The sequence below is a fragment of the Aethalodelphis obliquidens genome, unplaced genomic scaffold (assembly GCF_003676395.1).
Source record: "Aethalodelphis obliquidens isolate GAN/ISIS:26980383/991018 unplaced genomic scaffold, ASM367639v1 scaffold92, whole genome shotgun sequence".
NCBI lineage: Eukaryota > Metazoa > Chordata > Mammalia > Artiodactyla > Delphinidae > Aethalodelphis > Aethalodelphis obliquidens.
The window spans coordinates 1,338,849-1,360,113 of record NW_020838036.1 but is presented as its reverse complement, the minus strand read 5'-3'; the positions used below and the strand labels follow the sequence as shown (position 1 = coordinate 1,360,113).

General features: G+C 40.0%; 1 protein-coding gene across 1 annotated transcript; it reads left to right on the top strand.

The window, feature by feature from the left end:
- Positions 1 to 9,002: 9,002 nt before the first annotated feature.
- NEXMIF (neurite extension and migration factor) lies at positions 9,003 to 20,479 on the top strand. Its single transcript, XM_027095625.1, has 2 exons — positions 9,003 to 9,081; positions 9,779 to 20,479. The coding sequence occupies exons 1-2, from the start codon at positions 9,003 to 9,005 to the stop codon at positions 14,155 to 14,157; spliced, it is 4,458 nt and encodes a 1,485-aa protein (XP_026951426.1). The 3' UTR covers positions 14,158 to 20,479.
- Positions 20,480 to 21,265: the final 786 nt, after the last annotated feature.

Sequence of the window (21,265 nt, the reverse complement as noted above, 5' to 3'; positions counted from 1 at the left end):
TTTGCAGGCCTCTCACTGTTGTGGCCTCTCCCGTTGCGGAGCACAGGCTCCGGACGCGCAGGCTCAGCGGCCATGGCTCACGGGCCCAGCCGCTCCGCGGCATGTGGGATCTTCCCGGACCGGGGCACGAACCCGTGTCCCCTGCATCGGCAGGCGGACTCTCAACCACTGCGCCACCAGGGAATCCCCGAATTTCATTCTTTTAATTAAAAAAAAATTAAATGAATTATAGATTGCTCAAAGTTAGGAAGACCCTTAGATATAATTTACTTCAATTCTCTTATTGTATAGCTGATAAAACTGAGGACCAGAGAGGGAAAGGAGCTTACCTGAGGACACCCAGCTAGTTAGTGGTTGTACTCCATCCATTATGTGATATCACTTCTTTTTTTTTTTTTTAACATCTTTATTGGGGTATAATTGCTTTACAATGGTGTGTTAGTTTCTGCTTTATAACAAAGTGAATCAGTCGTACATAAACATATGTTCCCATATGTCTTCCCTCTTGCGTCTCCCTCCCTCCCACCCTCCCTATCCCACCCCTCCAGGCTGTCACAAAGCACCGAGCCAATATCCCTGTGCCATGCGATATCACTTCTTATATGAGTTTTCTGTGCATAACTTTTTTTTTAAACATCTTTATTGGAGTATAATTGCTTTACAATGGTATGTTAGTTTCTGCTTTATAACAAAGTGAATCAGCTATACATATATCCCCATGTCCCCTCCCTCTTGCATCTCCCTGCCACCCTCCCTATCCCACCCCTCTAAGTGGACACAAAGCACCAAGCTGATCTCCCTGTGCTGTGCAGCTGCTTCCCACTAGCTATATATTTTACATTTGGTAGTGTATATATCTCCATGCCACTCTCTCACTTCGTCCCAGCTTACCCTTTCCCCTCCCCGTGTCCTCAAGTCCATTCTCTACCTCTGCATCTTTATTCCTGTCCTGCCCCTAGGTTCTTCAGAACCATTTTTTTTTTAAGATTCCATATATATGTTTTAGCATATGGTATTTGTTTTTCTCTTTCTGATTTACTTCACTCTGTATGACAGTCTCTAGGTCCATCCACCTCACTACAAATAACTCAATTTCATTTGTTTTATGGCTGAGTAATATTCCATTCCATATGTACCACATCTTCTTTATCCATTCATTTGTCGATGGACACTTAGGTTCCTTCCATGTCCTGGCTATTGTAAATAGAGCCGTGCATATCTTTTGAATTTTGGAATCTTTATCATGAGAGATAACATAGATTCATACCATACTTTTGAGATATATAGAATTCTTTTTAGCGTTTTACTGTGATCATCTTTTTTTGATGTCTCTCTCATCCTTAATATTTTTAAACTTATACGGCTCCTCTTTTAAGCATGTTTTCTGTACTTAAAGGTATCATACCTCCATATTTCTAACCTAGTATCATTAAATCCTGGTAGATATTAGAAAATTGAATTAGCCAGGTAGCATTATGGGTAAGTATGTGCTCTCTGTACTAATGCTGATTCTGTCATCCATCAACTGACTGGAGCTGAACTGGGAAGATTAGACTAGATAGATCTTGGCTAGGCTAACCTGGAAACCTTCTGTGGACCTGTTCGCTACAACAGTCCTATCTCATTGATCCATTTCAGTCCCTAACCGAACCTGTAGATCTATAACAGCTTGCTGGTCAGTTGCCTCCTTTCCAGTATGACAGCTAAGACCTTTGTCAGCTCCATTATCGATGTTGGACCTCACAACTGGCTTATTACTCACCTTGAACATCCTGGCACTGTATTTCTAAGGCTACTCTAACCTGGAATCCAACCACCCCTAATGCTCCTTTTACAACCATCTATTAACTCCTTGACCTCTGTCTTCTCTCTATATGCCAATTCCTGCTCCCTTGCCTGCCACATCTAAATCATTTTCCAAATCTGCTCCCTTGCCTGCCACATCGAAATCATTTTCCAAATCTATGCAGCACACCTCTGCAGTTCTACTCAAATTTAACATCTTCTTTCCATTTTTATTTCCTCCTCCCTAATTCTAATCTTCTTGACTACTCACACCTGAACATCGCATCTCCTAACCTATTTTCTTAACTCTGATTCTCCCACCCTCACTGGTCCTAATGTTCTAATCATAGCATTCCTCTGCTCAAATCCCTCAGTGTCTTCCTGAGTTAGGATTTGGGTGGCCTCCAGAGTATAGTTCTTTTATTTATTTATTTATTTATTTATTTTTTTGCTGTACATGGGCCCCTCACTGTTGTGGCCTCTCCCGTTGCGGAGCACAGGCTTCAGACACGCAGGCTCAGCGGCCATGGCTCAAGGGCCCAGCCGCTCCGCGGCATGTGGGATCTTCCTGGACTGGGGCACAAACCCGTGTCCCCTGCATTGGCAGGTGGACTCTCAACCACTGTGCCACCAGGGAAGCCCCAGAGTATAGTTCTTACCTTTTCAATCATATCTTCTTATGTGTACCTGATACAGTAAGTCCCCTACATACGAACCTTCAAGTTGCAAACTTTCAAAGATGGGAACATGTGTTTGCATGTCCATTCATGTAAGTTAGTTCATGTGTCTGGTGTACACTGTTACATGCATGCATCCTCTACAAGTGGTCATGCTTTTGTGTACTTTACAGTACTGTATAGAGTACAGTAGTGCAATATCTATATTTCAGCCCAGGATGTCCGGAAGCAAGCATAAAAGCAGAGGTGATGTAGCTGGTACTGCTAAAAAGTGCCAAGTGATAACAGTGGAAAGAAAAGTGAAAGTAACTGAGAGAGTGGAGCGAGGTGAAAAGATGGTAGACGTCGCTCATTCTTATAACATGAATCATTCAATCATCGGCACGATTCTAAAGAACAAGGACAAGAACATGGAACATGTGAAGTCTGCTGTGCTGATCATGTCAACAATAATGTTGAAACATGGAAAAGTGATGGAGGAGAAGGAGAAACTTCTCAGTATGTGGATGCAGGATCAGCATCAGCATCGAGTCCTGCTCAGCTTAATGCTGATTCGAGAGAAAGCTAAAAGCCTTTATGAAGACTTGAAGAAGAAACACGGAGAAAAATCAGAGGGTGCATATTTTAATGCCAGTCATGGCTGGTTTCATTGGTTCAAAGCTAGAGCCAACATTCACGAAGTAAAAGTGGTGAGGCAGTGACTGCAGCTATGGTAGCTGCCTGGCAGTTTCCTGAAATGCTACTAGAAATTATTGATGAAGGCACGTATTTACCCAAGCATGTTTTTAATATGGATGAGACAGGACTGTCCTGGAAGAGGATGCCAGACCAAAGTTACATCAGTAAAGAGGAAAAGTTGGTGCCAGGCTATAAAGCAGCAAAGGATAGGCTAACTCTGTTATTTGGTGGCAATGCTTCCGGCGATATGAAGCTGAAGCCTCTCTTAGTTTATCATTCAGAGAACACAAGAACCCTTAAAAACATAGCCAAGGGCTCTCTTCCTGTTGTGTGGAAGAGTAACCCCAAAGCCTGGATTACACAGGCCATTTTCCAGGACTGGTTTTTCCACCACTTTATCCTGGAGGTAGAGAAATATTGCTTGGAGAAGGACGTCCCATTCAACATTCTTTTGCTGCTTGACAGTGCTCCCGGCCAACCCCCATTCATGGACGACTTTCATCCCAATGTCAAAGTAGTGCATCTGCCACCGAATACTATGTCGTTCATCCAACCTATGGACAAAGGAGTTATAGTGACTTTCAAGAAATATTATTTATGTCACACTTTTCATTAGGCAGTAAAGGCAAGTGATGAATCAGGATCAACCTTGTGACAATTTTGGAAGTACTATAACATCTACAAGGCCATAAAAAACATTGACTTTGTTTGGCGTGAGGTTACGCCAGTCACCATGAATGGGGTTTGGAAGAACTTTTGCCCGCAATTTGTTCACGATTTTCATGGATTTGAGAAGGTGGATGAGGAGTCCAAAGAGGTCTTCAGCAACTTAGTGACCCTCAGTGAGAAGCTGGAGCTAGATCTGCAAGAGGACGACTTCATCGGACTCCTTGCTGTGCAACACGAGGAGCTTACTAATGAAAACCTGATGGAAATGGAGGCCCAGAGAAAGGACTAAGAGAGACGAGAGGAAGAAGAAGTAACTGAAGAACTGAAGAGATTCACGATGCAGGAAATGGCAAGGGGATTTTCTTTATTTGAGGAGGCACTGTTAATTTTTGAGGCACAGGATCCGAACCTAGAATGGTACACTAAGGTTGCAGCAGCCGTTCACAATGCAATCCAGTGCTCCCGTGTCATCTATGACGAGAAAAAAGAGCTACTACCTAGATATCACTGGATCGTTTTTTCAAGAGGGTAGATAGAATTGAATCCAGCAAGGAACCAGAACCTGTGCCATCAATGTCAGGCGTGAGTGAAATTGCAGCTTGTCCTCCATCTCCTATTGCTGAGAATCCTTCAGCTCTACCATCTCCCACCTCCTCTCCCTCCTCCAGTCAGTAACTCTTCTTGCGTGTTTACTCGATGCCAGCTTCTGTATGCCAGCTGTTGTACAGTACTACTGTACTTTTCAAAGTACTGCACTGTAAGATTAAAAATGTTTTCTTTACTTTTGTGTTTGTTTATTTTTTATGTATTATTTGTGTGAAAAGTATTATAAACCTATTACAGTACAGTACTATATAGCTGATTGTGTTAGTTGGGTACCTAGGCTAACTTTGTTGGACTTACGAACAAATTGGACTTAACAGACGTGCTCTCGGAACAGAACTCGTTTGAACATAGGGAACTTACTGTATTTTAGCCAATCACTACTGTTCCCCAAATTCTCCGCCATCTTTTCCTACCATTCAACATCATCTTCTAGTCATCTTTTACAGAGTATATACCATGTTCTAAGCACTGTTTGGGCTAAGCCCTGTGGAGGTGAGGGGTGCTTAGTCTTTTGAGGGTATCAGATATAAAGAAGTAATGTTTATATAAGGTGATAAACACAGAGGAGAGCAAAGTTCTTTGGGAACCAGAGAAGGGAAGGGACAAATTTCGTTTGGGGTGGGAAGAGTCAAGGAAAGTGTCAGGGAGACTTTGAGTAGGGAATAGGAGAGGGAGATGAAAGAGAAGCTGGAAGCGGGGGGAAGAAGGGAAGGAATAGAGGAAGGGGAAAGAGTGGGGAGAGGCATTCCAGGCAGAGAGAATATCAAGAGCAAGACTCCTGGAAGCAAAAAATGGTCTAGCATATTAATGAAACAGAGAGAGTTAGAATATTTGGGAGTATAGAGGGGAGGTGAAGAGAATGAAAGGAGAATACAACTTGAGAAGTTGAATATTGATTGAAAAAGGTGTTATATGCAAGGAAAGTTGTCAGGCCTATGATTCTGTAGCAGTTGTTTAGATAGACTGGAGTAGGGAGAGACTCATGGCATCTCATGAAGTTCCTTCAGCCTGGAATGCCTTTCTCTCCTCTATACTTTTCCATCCTCACCTCCTGAAAGACCATCCTTCAAGGTCCATCTCAAATGCTGCTGCTATTAGTGAAGGCTTCACTGATTTCCCTCCTCTCTAGAAGTGGAATAATTTCTCTCCATTTTGAACTCCTGTAGAAACTTTTTGCCTCTCTTTCAGTATATTATATATTTATTAGAATTTGTCTATGGCTTGTTTTCCCCCATAGACTCTGAGCACCTTGAGAACATGGATCTAGTCTCAGTCACCTGTCTTTTCTACTACAGTTTCTGGTACACCACCACGACCACAGGTAGTACATAGTCAATTTGTTGAATTGATTTAAACTGGTATTCTAGAGATCAGCACTACTCCAGTCCCAAAGGCTATGTTGTCCCAGGTCCATAGGCAGAAATATGATATACTTTCTTTCCTTATTACTTTTTTCAGCTGGGAAAGGCCAAGGACAGCCCCCAACACAAATGCTCGTGTGGGTCATCTAAACTGGGAGTATAGAGGGGAGGTGAAGAGAAGACCTGAGCCTTAAAGACCTTTGGGCAAGAGCATAGCAGCCTACTGGGACAGGATCTATGAGCCCTCTTCAGGCCCAACTGAGGGGAAAGCCAAGTAGGAGTGGTTGCTTTTCCACTTTAAATGAGCATTTTCTTGCTTCAAAATACCTGTGTCCATGCTAATGTTAGATCAGTGCCATTACACACTGTATGATTTACCATGATCAACAAAGCAACTTATTGTACATTAAACCAAAAGTGTTAATCAACTTTAGCTCAAAATAGATTTTAATAACCTCACAAAATTTGCTATCTTAAAATGCTGATCAGTTGAGAAGAGCTAAAGCAAGCCCAGAGCTGTTTGTATTGTAGCTATAAAGAATTATAATCCCTCTCATGAATCATTTTTATAAGCAGCCAAGGTATAAATAAATAAAAATGTGGGAAAATACATACCTTTAAGTTGTGTCATTTAGAGCTAAGATTTGAAAAGTCATAGGAAAGAACTGAAGGATTGTCTGCTCAGGATTTAGCCTTCTGATTCTGTAGAAAAAACAAGCCCAAATAATTGATAATCATTAAGTTAATATCTAATATAGTACCTCTGTTAGTATCTAAGTTAGTATCTATGATACTCAGTTTGCCCTTTTGAAAAAAATAAGGGAGTTGCCTGGTGGTCTAGTGATCCCTGGTCAGAGATCCAGCCACACTGTGCAGCCCAGAAAAAGAAAAAAAAAAAAAGAACCTAGTAGAACCAACCTTACAAGGTGATTGTTAGTACAAAATGAGATAACTTCTGTAACTCTATCCAGCCCAGCACCTAGTGCTCCCTTCCTCTCCTTCCCAACTTATCAAGCTCCCATACCCCTCTCCACCTCTTCTTTATCTTTTGCCAAAGCATATTTCCTCTGTTCTCAACCCTTTAAGATTCCATTTACTGCAGAGCCATAAATCCTGGGTGCTTGGACAGATTTTTCTGAGAGGAAATATATGTTCTTAGGGAAATAACATCCCAGAGTAGAGTTACAGTGGCACTAATATGTCCCATGACACAGTATTCTTGTCATGTCTGACAAGATTGGATAATTCTTGATACTTAAGTGCATTGCTCCTATATATATTTTATGGTACATTAATTTTTGCTAATAATCAATACTTGTCTGAGGCAGCTGTTCTTTATTTCATTACCTGAAAGGGGGTATAAGTATAGATCAGTAACCTGTGGAAACATATCTCTACAGCCTTGTTTTGGCCAGGGTTTGGAAGTGGTAAGAATAGAGAAAGCATTTGTGTTCTAAGAAAAAAACACCTGGTTTCTTGGTCTGGAGACTTGGGTTCCTTTGTTAGATCTGCCATTATGTTATTTTGTGACTTTATTTTATTTTTTGTTTCTCTGTGCCTTGGTCTTCCTGGTGATTAAAAATGGACTTCCTTGTAGTTAGCCTTAGGCATAAGGGGCAAGAAGCCACTAAGTTATTGAAATCTACAAATAATTTGCCCCTTATCAAGTCCTTGGCAAGATACAATTAGTGGAGGGGTTAAAGAAGAGTAAAATGATACCTGAAGTTCTACTGAGTTCCTTTTTTAAAAAAGATACACAGAGTAATCCATGATGACAGTATGATTCCATCTGCCCATAGGGTCCTCTCTGAAGCAGAGGCTCAACCATCTGATCTGTTCATTCGATTCCACCACAAATGAGCCCTCCTTGCCAAAGGATGGTGACTTTGACATTGTTAGCCAAGCATCTCTACCTTTTAGAAATCTCCAGCCCTTCTTTCTGTGTAAATACAACAAGTAAGCATCTCTTTCTCTTTTTCCTGACACCTGTGGTTTTATTGGCTACTCTCAAGTCAGGTCTTATATAAAATGAGAAGAAAGTTGGGCAATTATGATATATAAATATTAGGGGAACCCAAGATCATCTAACTTTTAAAACACTGAGTGATTGCCTAATACAAACTTCTTATTTTACAGATAAGGAAATAGGCCCAGATAGGCTTTAGGGTATAAAGATTGAATCATTTAAAACTGTCTTATTCCCGCAATGCTGGACCTACCTTTTATAGTATTTGCATGTTTTAGAGTAAGTGAATATACAGTTGAGATTTTTGTAATAGCTGCTTGGCCATCAGTAAAGTAGTCTATGCTTTTTAATAAAGGGATGGATCCTTGGCTGAGGAAAAGGTCTAGAGAAAGGGGGTTTGGAATAAATAGAGATTTATAGATGCTGTAGTGGCACATGGTAGAGACCTCCACCTTGAGTGGCTGTGCCTCATATCATTTTGCATATACCTACCCTCCAAGTAGGTGGGCAAGACATGAGGGGCTATAGATATGTGTTCTATACACTAAAAATACCAGATAATGCTGGGACATTTTCAGAAATTCCAGATCTTCTTTGTAGTCACATTTAAAAATCCTGCTGTGGGCTTGGAGAAATATTTGTCAAAACCAGAGCTCAGGTCATGAAAGCCAAGAAATCATGGAAGGAATTCTCTACCTCTTTCATACTTAGCAGTCAAATTTTAAGCACAGAGAAAATATGAATGTGATGTATATGTGTGTATATACGAATTGGCTTGTTTTGTTAAGAGCTTATGATCATCTGAATTAGAAATGAGACAAACAGAAATAAAGCCAATCTCCACATGTACACACCCCTTGTCTCAGGTTAGTCTGGGCTCTACTTTGCGTCCTTCCTAATTGGATGACCATGATTAGGTTAAATGTATTACTATCTGGAAGAAGATGTAAGTTTGCCTGCTTCCTCAGATTTCAGTTTTGAATGGTATGGTAGCCTAGAGGAGACAGAAGGATCTAGAATGTGTGAATGAAGTGTGAGTTTCCAAATTGACTTATATAGTAGGTATAAAATATGAAACAAAAACAATAGTGGCTATGAAACCAGTCTGGAAATAGGTAAATTCCAGTGAACATTTTAAAACCTCTCTAGCTGAAATGAGCTTAAAACAGAGAAGAAAATTTGATGACTGATATTATGTATTTGAAATGTGCAGGTTGGACAGCATTTGGACTTGGAATGAAACAATAAGAGGTTCCATTCATGGATAACCAACAAGATAAGGCTGTTGTTGCCTCAGCCAATGGAGAAAACACTATGATTAATGGGGTCAAGGAAAATGGTAAGGGAATTTAATTGTGGTATGTAATATCTCTCCCAGTAGTCCTTTGTTAGTACTATAGATTTTTAGTATCCACAGAGCTGGGGCAAGTTAAGTCTAGGATGCCTCTGAGATAGGAGTTAATCCTAAACTTTATTCCACCAGATCTCTAACTGGACTAGAAGGGTCTCTAAGAGGTATCAAATCCAACCCCTTTGCTCTCCCAAATCATCTCTATCAAATGGATACTTAAGTTCCTCTAAATTCCTGGTGAATTAGAAATATGCTCTGATGTGAAGTTTGGAATGTTTAGACTCAGTAGGAGCTTCCAAAACATAGGTGAGGTCTGAAGGATAGGACTATGCCTCATAGTTCAAAACCATGAATATATCCCATCTCAGCATTTTCCCACCCTGAAAGATTTGACTTTCCAGTTGATCAAGCAATCCAATTTTTTCCTCATTTCTGAGGAGAGTGCCATGTGTGTCTGAAGAAAAAGCTGAACCTAAAAAATATTATTTTTCACTCGCATGAATGTTCAATATAAAATCAAGGTTGTTCTTTAACTCTGTAGTTTCTACTTCTAAAGTTAGAGAAGCTGAAGCTTAGATTTTATATCATAAGATCAAGTACCAGAAACTGATCAAGGGAAAGAGAGTTAATGAGTCTGGTCTAATACCTTTAACTTTATTTCTGTCATTTTTCCCCTTTTCTCTAGATTCAGAGGACCAGGATGTGGCAATGAAGTCATTTGCAGCTCTAGATGCTGCTACACCAATCCAGCCTATACTGGTGGCTCAAAAAGAGAACCTGATGTATCCCAGAGGTCTCCTGCCTCTGCCCTCTAAGAAGCCCTGTATGCAGAGCCCTCCCTCTCCTTTGGGCCTGATTGAAGCACCTGAGCATGCTGCTAATAGTGCTTCTGTGAATGCCATCTCCCTTACATCTGGTGTTTCAAAAGGCCTGAACACATGGTCACTGCCCAATGAGTGTGAGAAAGCTCCATTTGCCATAATGGAGCCTGCAGGCATGTCAGCTCTGAATGGGGAGTGCCTCATGCAGCCAAGCCGGACTTGCTTGGGCTGCTTCATGGAATCCAAGGATGCAGTAGATCCTGAGCCAGGGATCAGTCTAAAAGTCAGTGATCTAAATAGGGATTATGAAACTTGTGCAGTCTCTGATATAGGGATTCAGTGTATTAATGCTGGAGAAAACATGAAATATGGAGAGCAGCTGCTCTCAGACCAGCTCCTAGGCTTCCCACTGCACAAATCAAGGGCAGGAGATAGACGAGAAGCCGAGAAACCTGACATTGACTTGGAGGACCCAGCTCAGAAAAGTTATTATGAGGCATTACTATTAGATAAGTGCAATACGGAAGAGGCTTTGCTGGCAAATTCCAATCAGGATTGGGGTTACTTTGAGACTTTTATTAGTGAGAGTAAGATTGAACTTCTTGACCTCTGTTCCAAGAATGAGCTGTCTGTCAACCTGTTCTCTGAAGAAGATGTGGATAACTACATGTTCGATGATGATGAGTCAACACTGGGCAGTGATGTCTGCTCCCTGAAAATTCGATATGAATCCTTCCAGGACAACGTTCGAGACAAAACCACCCTTTTGATGCAGGAGGATGCCCAATTCAACTTTTTTCCCAGTGTCTTCACTACCTGCCCCAAGCGGGAGTCTAAGAGTGGGGCCCTGAAGCAGAGCAGTGATCTTTCCCAATTCAAGGTCCCTGATGTGAGCATTATCTGGGGGGAGGAAGATAAAATCTTGGACAAGAAGAAAGGCAAAGAAGAAGGCCAGGAAGACAAAGGTGTAGGGAAAAAAGAGGCAAAGGATAATGGAGAAAAATCTGCCTTAAATAAACCATGCAGTGGACCTGAAGTAGGGCAATTTAAGAATCCAAAGCAAGGCCATCTTGCCAATTCCTTGCAGGCATCAGGGAATTTTAGTGATGACAGTTCCTTCATTGAGGTCTCTTATGATGCCATGGGGGAGATCAAGGACTGTAGCCGCTATATGGCTCGGGACACTAATTCTGGCAGCTCCTCCTCCCAGCAGAATTATGGGCTGCGAGCCAAGAGAAAAGTCAGGTATAGTGAAGATTATCTATATGATGTTGACTCACTAGAGGGTGAAAAAGTAAATGAGAGGAAGGAATGGCTACCAGGTGGTTGTAAAGAGGAAGATGATGATGAATGGTGTCCCAAAAAGAGAAGAAAAGTAACTCGTAAGGAGCCCCCTGTTATTATCAAATATATCATCATCAATCGTTTTAAAGGTGAGAAGAACATGCTGGTGAAGTTGGGTAGGGTGGATGCCAGTGAGACAACAGTGAATTTGAGTGAGACGCAGCTCAACAAATATTCCAAGCTGGCCCCCTTGAAGGGCTTCTGGCAAAAGAAGAAAAAGCAGAGAAACAGCAATTCAGACTCCAACAAAACACCCTTATGCCAAAAGCAAAGCTTTGAACCAGGTAGCTTTGAGGTGTCATTCCTGCCACCTGCTCGCAAACGAAAATCTAAACTTGGCAACAGGCACAGGATTCAAAGAATCCCATCCATGGAAACTTCAGCAAGTGGTAAGCAGGTTTCATTCTGCAATGATGAGAGGCAAGCTAGTAGTCGTAAAGAAGATGGAGGCCTGAAAGGTACACTGAAGTCAGCACCTCTGGCTGCCCCCAGCTGTGCAAATGGATCACATTTAAATGACATCACAGGCCCTGACTCAGTGAAAGTCAAAGCCCAAGATGCACAATTTAAGGGGCCAGAGAGGAAAGTGCTCAACAAAATCAAATTTAAAAGTGAAGCCAGGTTAAAATCCAAGAAAATCAAAGCTGGGCAAGAAAGCAAGCCAGTTGTTCAAATGACCCCTCTTTTGGGAGACCAATCTTCCAAGGCTAATTCAAAGAATGAAGCTATTCCTGGGACCTCAAACGGTTCACATCTATCTGAATTTCATGAGACAAAGGTTGCTAAGAATTCTACTTTCCTACCAACCACTTGCTCTTCTGAAATGCCTCTATCATCTGCTCATGTTGCCAACAATATACCTGTTATCCCTGGAGGGTATTTGCAGACATTGTTAGATGCTTCTGACTTGTCAAATAATACTGGCATTTCATACTTCACTCAGCATTCTCCAGAGCAAAATGAAGTCAGCCTCACTCAAACAGAAAAATCATTTGTACCTCTCCAGCCTGCCCAGGACTGTGTGCTTTCCTCGCCTTCTGAGTCTGAGCTGCTTCAATCATCCCAAAACTTCAAAATGGAATCAAGCAACTATGGAAATGTGTGGCCCAACAAACCTACTTCTGGCTCCCAGGAATTCATGGCTGCAGTCTCAAGGGAGATAGCTCCAAACCAATCATGTGAATTTGGAGTCTCCCAAGTAGTTTCCATGGAAAATAACCTCACAGCTACAACATACAATCCGATCTGCCTCAGCAGCAGTGGCAGTAGTTGCAACAAGGTCCTGTATGCGTCTGTGCAAGACACCCAGCTCTCATCTGATGACTCTTATCAATTATGTCACTTTAATAATGGAGAGACCTGCTTTCCTTTCCAGCAGGGTCCAGTGAATATGGATGATGGGCGGCTCTTTAGCTTTGATTCCATGGCCCCACTCTCTGTCAACTCAAGCAATTATTGCTCCTTAAGCTTGAAGTCTTGTGAAAAGGATGGTGATGATGATATCACTGATGACTTCCTGGCCCACTGCAGCCCCAAGCTGGTGATCCAGCAGAGCATTGATGAAATAGCACCACTAAAGGAGTCCACTGACCTCCTGGATATCTCCAACTTCACTCCTGACAAATTCCGCCACTCTTCCCTCTCAGAGATGTCCCCACCTGACACCCCCAGTCTTTCCCCTCAGATTACCAGATGTGAGAGTATCAAGACACTAGGAACACTAAAGGTGTTCCAAGAGGGTGTCCCAGGAATACTGGGCAATATGGAAAAAATCAAATGGGACTGCAGTACCCTTTCACGGCAGGTCCAAGTGGATGATGGATTTACTTTAAATAACCATCAGTTTCAGTTCCATATGTTCAATGATGAGGATTCTGTCAGCCTGCTCCAAAAAGCCCCTTGCTTATCAGCGTTTAATGATCCATCTGGTCAAATGAGTACCAACAACAAGGTGTCAAAATCAAGAAAGAAAAGTTCACCCAACAAGAGTGGGGCTACGAACCAAAGCTCTTCTCAGAAAAACAACAGGAAAAAAAACCCCAAAGCCAACAACAAAGGGATTGAAAAACCACCTGGCAAAACCTCCCGCCAGGTCCCTAAGTCAACAAAGAAAGGGAAATTCATGGCTGCAGTCAATGGAGAGAAAATGCAAATTGGCATCGGTCGTGGAGGAGGCCAAGTCAACAGCATATCCTCCACAGGGAAGACTTTGGCTGAATGTATCCAGCATAGTGGCCCTGTGGCCTCTATGAAGATGCCAAGTCAGAAGGGACTTTCTGGAGATTGGTCTTTGGGGAAGGAGAGCAGCCCAGGCTGGAGTGACATGAGCATGGGCACCAACACCAACAACCTTCTGGATGATGATCAACGGGAATTTCAGGAGCCTTCTTATATCTTGTCCAACATTGCCTCTGGTATGGCAGATGTGCAGAGATTCATGATGGCCTCCATAGAGCCCCTTTGCGAACCCATGGAGCACCATGGAGACCCCAATATATTCTACTCCCCTGAGTCCAATAGTCTAAAATTAAAAACCCTCAAAATATTGGCTGGGACACCACAGGAATCTAAGAAAAAGGCCAACAGTGGCTCTCCAGGAGCCACTAAGAATCACAGGTCCATCAAGGGTGTGAGTAAAAGCAATGGGAAAGCAGCGATAGGTGATCCTGGTCGTGCAAGCATGTCTGGTTATAACGAGGACTCTCGCTCTGCCTTCTTTGATAAAAAGTATAATAACCTGAGCACTTTAGGCAATAATGGACCGACACACAAAAAGTTATATCGTCACAAAACCAGCTCCAAGGCCCTGAGAGATGAGAAGTGTAAGGGAAAGCGTATGGAGCGAGAACAGGTCCACAAGGATGAGGCTGGGACAGCTTCTTTTGAAAAACTGAGGTAATACTGCATCAAAATGGCTGAGATGATGCACCCTTAGCTTTCCTACTCTGCTAAGCCCGCAGTCCCTCATTTTTTTCCCTCTTGAAAGCAGTTTGCATGAAAGAAACTGTCCCATTCCCTTCTTTTTCAAATTAAAACGAAAAGAAAAAAAGTGCATGAAAATCCCTATACCTCTAAGCCACACAAAAGATTGGGCAATTTTGTAGTGGCTTGACTAGGGATAAATTCTGACAAGGCTACTTTTTCTGCTAGTCAGCATTAGTTTTTACTTACTGAGAAAATACAACTAAAATATGCTCTTGAATGACTTGGGGAAGGGAAGGACTTTGCAGTGAGAAAATTTTTGAATAACAGAATTTAAAAGTTATATAGACAAAAATGCCAAGATCATTTAAGCAAAAAGAGCATAATTTGGAAAACAAAATCTCATCATTTGGCAATTAGGAGTGCTTTCTAGTGGCCCCTGCTATTTGTATCTTTTTCTGCATCGTACGGCATCTAGTATGATGTAAACAAATTTAGATTGTATGATCCCTTTGTGGGACATACACTAAAGCTAACTAAGATGGCATAAATTGTTTGGTTTTTCTGCAGGGATTCCGACTACAATCTCCTAAAAGCAGAAACAGCATTTTGGGTTTTACCTGTGTTTGAAGAAGAGACTCCCATTTTCCAGAAAGACATTTGATGTTTGTGTTTTATTTCTTTCAAAATATGCCTTGTGGTATGTATGTTGACATGTAAGTGCTTAAAGAAAAGAATTTTAAAGTGTGGGAATAAGTCTTTGGAAGCAAACTTTAATCTGATGTTCTATGTAAAAGACTTTAGAAGTCATACAGTTGCACAAAGTAGTTTATGCACTGTTTACCCAAGGGGAAAGGAAGTAAAACATTGTGCCAAACTACAAAAAAGTGACTGTATTGTATATATTTTTACTTCTATATCAACATTTGGTTGTGAGTATTTGGGGAGCTTGTCCCTGTTAATTTACTAGAAACATTCCAGTGATTCTTGCTATTAACCACCCCCACTTATGTGGATAGCACCTGTAGATCACAGTGGAAAAATATGTTGTGTTACACAATTTACCAAAACTTAAAGGATACTGTTTGAAATGTGCCAAATTTCCTTACCTCATCTCACAGATTCACCCCACATTTTAAAGCTCATTAATTAAGTTTTAAAATATATATATCTATAAGCATACATACATTATTTTAAAAATTTAAATTCTACTGTCCTGTGTAGAAACATGAACCATTAAACAAGGCACAATAAAGGTTTGTTTGTTCCATTGTATAAGGGTTAAAGTGTTGGAAAAGTCTGGAAGTCACAACAGCTAAGTCCATCAGGGACCCAAGTATATGCATTTACAGAAACTTTTACAAGGAAACAAAACAGCTGCTTTAAAGTTTGTTTTCTAAAAGCAAAATCTGTAGCTGAAAATTATTTAAAGTGCAAAGTTATATTGCTGATACTTTATATCTCAGTTTTATATATTTTATAATAGTCTGGGATAAATTATAAAATAGCTATAAAATTAACACTAAGATAAATGAAGTACATAGATTGCTTTTATTTAAGTAGTTTCCTAAATGTTTTATTCCAGTTTTGTCAAAAGTGCACTCATATCATGGCTTTAGTGTTAAGTGTTTAATCTTGCAATGCCAATGTCATTTAAAGAAAATGTTAAGGCATCTCAGTTTGACACCTATGAATCACATTCGATAAGCTGAACAATTTGTGATAACAACTAATTGGGGCCATATATACTTAGTCTGAACATAACTAGTATTTGATGCCACACACTAAACTTAATTCCCAATCTTTAATATAAATTTTTGAAATCACATCTTTTTATTCAAGCCCTTTCCCTTTTTAAAAAATTTCACAGCTTCAGCATCCCTCACGACTAGCTTTTTCTTCCCCTTTATTCACCACTTGACTTCTAACATTTGGTCTATTTTCCTTGCACAGTTGAAGGCCTGTGTGTCTGATGACTGTTGCATTATGGCACAGATGAGATAATGGACGTGAAAGCGCTTTGTAGATCGTAAAGTGCTATAGAGATATAGGGGATTCATATTATTAATATTGTTGGTTGTTGTTGTTGTTACTCTTACTATTCTTACTAATATTGTTACTAACCTATTAACTTGTGAATATATAGGCTGCGGGTGGGAGGGTGGAGAATAAGTGGGTGGGGGAAAAGGGAATTTTAAAAAAAGGGAAGATGTTTCAAAAGGAAAAATTTAAGCAAAATATGAACCTACCTAGTCATTGCCACCTAAATATATTCACAAACAGAGAAGCAACATTTGAAAGTAGTCAGAGAGAAATGGAAGGAAGCCTGTCATATATATAAGTATACACACTTCCCAGTCCATGATTCCTTTTACCAGCCAGCTCTACTACTTACTGCTAGGTAGTAAAATGAACAAGCCTGTGTTCTTGATGGTGTGATTGTGTATGTCTGTGGGGACAAGTGAGTGAAGAGCATTTCATGAGGCTGCTTCAGGCCTATTCCTAGGCTTTGTGTGTGGTGAGTCCTGGAAAATTACTTAATGGAAAGGCACCGGGTGCAACATGTCTCCTGCTCTACAGCAGCCATCCAAAAGGGAAAATAATCAAACTGGAACATTTTCTTCTATTTCTCCACTCTGATAGCTAGCTGTTTTTACTAAATGCTGTGGCTGGTTCCTAGGAACTAGTCTTTGTTTTGTTTTTGTTTTTATTTTTCTGTTTTGCAGCTGAATTTAATTTGGAAAAACCAACTCTGCCTGTACTGTGATCCCCAAGACTCCAGATCTCAAAGTCACCTGTTAGCTTACAGGAATGGAGTGCTCTATATGTAATCAAAAGGTGGCAGTCAAATAAGGAATAAAGAAAATGTTCCATGAGTACAATGTGATTTATAAAAATAAATATGGGAGAAGTTGTACCAGTTTTTCTCAGTATCAGTTCATCTTTGGAGAATGGGGTGAGGTGGGGTAGAAGGACAGCCTGAAACTGTTGGAAATAAACAATTTCCTTGTCAGAACTTGCTATCATGAGTCCTTTGGAATGGATACTCTTTCAGTTGCTCCTATGGAGCCCGTTAGGAGCCAATTCTAGGACATGGTTCATCCCTTTCTCCAAAGAGAATTGCCATTTTAAAGTACCTTTTTTCTTGGCCTACAGTGCATTATATGTTTTTAAGATTAAATTAGTGATTTGTAACCGATCATTTTGTACCAAAATGTAACAGGAAGCTGAGTTTGAGAAATGAGCAACAGGATAAGGCAGAAGATGATTATTCTCTTAATTGCACTTAATATCCCTCTCAGTACGTTATGTTCTGAGTTCTTCAGTTTTTAGGGCTTTGTTGGTCCTGTCTCTGCTCTCACAATTCATTTTCTTCCTGTAACAACATAGTAGGCCTGACTTTTTGTAGATCCCTTATTCAACCAGCTGCCTTAGTGGAGTGAGGACCAGTGATAGAAAAGTAGTGTTTTGCCCTATCGTTGATATCTCAAGTCAGCTATATGGAATTTTCCTTGGTCTGAAATCCCTGATTGCCGCTCCCTTCTAACCTCTGCTCTCTGAGAAGCTGCTTCCTATGAATTCCTCCCCAACAGAATCCCATTTAATCTTACTTTCCTGGGAATGGTATTCTCCCGTATTCTCCTTACTTAATTTCAATTCTTGATCTTAGAATTTTTCTTCTTTTATAATCTTATATTCCACCTCCCCAAAGTGTCAGACTATAAGAACCTTAGCCAGGCTACTTTCTTCCAGAAGTTCAGAGGGAAACCTTCTCACTCTTAATTACTTTTAATTGCCCTGGCTACTTTCAAATCTAATTTTAAACGTGAACACACACATGCACACACACATGCAGAATTATATTGCATGACTAAGGAAAATTGGAAACTTCTTTTCCTTGAAGATCTATAAGAATAGATCTTATCCCTTTCTGCCCTGGTTAGTTGCTGGACTATGTGGAGCAGGGTGCTGAAACAGTGGCCTTGACCAAGGTTCTTCAAGACTTTGGGCGTTATGTTTGGTCTGTGACAACTGGCTTGAACCAGTGGCCTCTCCAGTGTCTCATATACCAGCTTCTTCACATGCTGCTTCCTCCCTGCTTTCTCTTCTGACTTGTTACTTTGTGCAATTATGTGTTAAGGCCTTACCTTTTCCTAAATGTTTTCAAACCTCCAGCACTACCTTGACCATCACTTCTTTAGCCATCTCCCTGAAGTCCTTGGTGCTAGGTGGGCTTTGTGACAACTTTCACCTTCTCTGACTTTTTTCTTGCTGGGAAGCATCTGTATGTGTGCAGGTGGGATAGGGAGGGGGGGTAAGTGTGTATAAAAGAGAGAGAAGCATAAAGGATGCTCACAAGCTATAAACAACTCTGGCTAGCATCCTTTGTCCTGTTATGTGAGGTTCTGCAGTTGTAGTGAATTTCCATTTTAGTGAGTTCTAATTAGCATTTACTGCCTACAGGAGAAAAACCATATCCAAGGACCTCTTAACCAAGCTAGCTCTTACCAAGCTGAACCAGTCTAATGCAGATCTGCCACATCTTCAATTTACAGATGCTCCCAGAACAGTTCCAAGAATTACAGAGAGCTAAGTTTCTGCGCTGAAGAGAATGGAGCACTAGCTAGTCCTAACTATTGCTAGAACTAAAAGTATATGTTTTCTCCTGTATTATTGAGAAATTATCTAATTTAAGGAGTTTTTGTTTTCATTTAGAGATTTTTTAAGTGACTAACCATCACTACAGGAGTATGTCCTTTTTATGAAATAACACTAATATGAAATTCATTTTCTAATCATAAAATTCACTAAGCCCATCATTATGTTTGGAAGATTTAGTACCAAAATCAAATATTTTTAGTAACAAATAGGGATCTTGTCAACACAGTGTAGGCCTGGGATTTTGTAAAGGTTTTTCAAGGACCCAAATAAGAGAGAAAAGATTTTAGGTGGACTGTTTAACTTGGGAAACACTGTCATCAGCTTGAGAGTCCTCAGCCAGCATGGTATTATTTTGATAGCAGTACTCAGGCTACCCTTTAAGGCACATTTTTCACTCAGAGCATTAAACAGTAGCTACAGTCATGAAGCAGAGCTCCTATTGCAGCTACATGATACTTGAGATGTACTCTTGGTTTCAGAATAATAACTAAGAGGTAAAACATTGGAGAAGGACAATGTAAAACAGAGAGTTAATACAAAGTTTAAGGTGTGAATGAGGCTTTAAAATTGGTATCTGAGTAAATAGATGCTAAAGAAACACTCATCAACATGAGATGGAAAGGATGTCTATGCATCTAGCTGGCTCAGTGGTTTCTGAGTCTTAGAAAGACATCCCCTTCAAAGAGAAGAAAGGAGATATTTAAATCATTTTGCCTCCTTGAGAGATGTCTAGTTTTACAACACAAAAGAAAAGGCTTAGAATGAAAACTAGAAGAGGCCTTTTGTTTTTGACTCCCAGTGAAGGAGGGTAGAAAGCTTGAGATGCTCTACTGGGATACCTGTAGCACTGACTAGAGTTTGCTGCCTACAGAGTTTTGAATGTACTAGACCTTAATTTAATTTTCATAAAACTGAATGCACCTCTTTAGTAAGTTACTGATTTATGGTGCTAAATAAAATGATTATCTCCATTTTTTTCTCCTTTCCCAAGCCCCTTAAGCATTTAAGAAAATTTAAAATAAAAGTGTTAGAGGTCCTTTTTATGAATGTAACCTAAGTTTCTGTTTGACATATGACACTGCAACTTTAAAATGTTAGGAAATTATTTGCCTTTTTCTTTTAGAGTTAAGCTTTATAAATAATCTGTAGAGTCAATTGAATAAAGCTTAAGGATCACTCTTAAGACGCCTACAAAATCTTGTATATTTTTAAGTGTGCCAATTTGTAACATATTTTGTAAGTGTATATTTTTCTTAGAAAAGTGCTGTGAAGTGTCTGTATGTGAGAATTTTCCTTTTTCTGCACCACTAGGTGCTAATAAAAGGATATTTACTTCAAAGTTTCTGGTTTTAGAAACCACAATACAAAGAAAAAATACACTTTTGTTGGGAATTTTGTAACACAAAACATGTTGTGGAAGAGTGTAGTGATCTTGTGCAAAAGAAAATGAACATTTGTGAGCTTCTTGCTGTTTTATAGATTTTCTTGTAAATTATTCTTGTAACACCTCTGGTTTTGTTGTTCTTGTTGCAAAGGTTTTAAATATTTGTGATTGAGTGTATGGTGAAACTGTCATAATGTTACCTAGCTGAGTTTTGTTATTGTTTATGGAATAAATAAAAAAGAAAAGTTTAAAATACTGCTTTAGAATCATATGTAACAGAAACCAGCCATTTCTAATTAAATTCTATGTCCCAAATAAAAAGTTCTTCATTGTCTAGAGCAGTGTTTCTCAAACTATCTGTGGTGAGGGATCAATATTTTCCTCCAATCCATCACAAACTAATACTATTATAAAATACAATAAGAATGATTTTTTTAAAGTGAAATTTTAAAAGATATGCAAAATAAAAGCTCTCATATACTCAATTCAACATGTAGAATTACATTTGAAAACAAACATAACATAGGGAAAAATAAAAGAATTGCAAAAACTTGGTACCCTGTTTAAGACAAGTCCACTGACCAATGTCAAATTGCCATAGAAGGTTCTAACCACGGTTTGAGTAACACTTTGAGTAGGAACATCAGCATTACCGTCATCTGGGAACTCGTTAGGAATGTTGAATCCCAGGCCCTACAACAATTCTACTGAATCAGAATGTGAATTTTAACAAGATTCCTAGGTGATTTGCATGCATGTTAACATTTGAGAAGCACTGGGCTAGAGTTTTGTGCAGAGGATTTTTGCTGCCCCTCAAATTGGGGGATCATTTTCTAGTGTGTCCAGTCTTCAAAGGACTTAGAACGAATGATGTCCTTGTTTTGTGATCCAGACGGGTTCTGCTGACATGCAGTCCTCTCAAAGTGTCAAAGCTGTTTATTGAAAAGTAATAAATTTTACTTTGCCTGTTATCCAAAAGATGTCAGATTTTCCGTAATATCCTTTAATGGGACTTTCTCAAGTTCTTGCCTCACTGTAC

Excerpts from the sequence above, each read along its gene's own strand:
- NEXMIF (XM_027095625.1), top strand. The coding sequence starts at position 9,003 with ATGGATAACCAACAAGATAAGGCTGTTGTTGCCTCAGCCAATGGAGAA. Across the intron at positions 9,082-9,778 it reads TAATGGGGTCAAGGAAAATG|ATTCAGAGGACCAGGATGTG; the intron begins GTAAGGGAATTT and ends CCTTTTCTCTAG.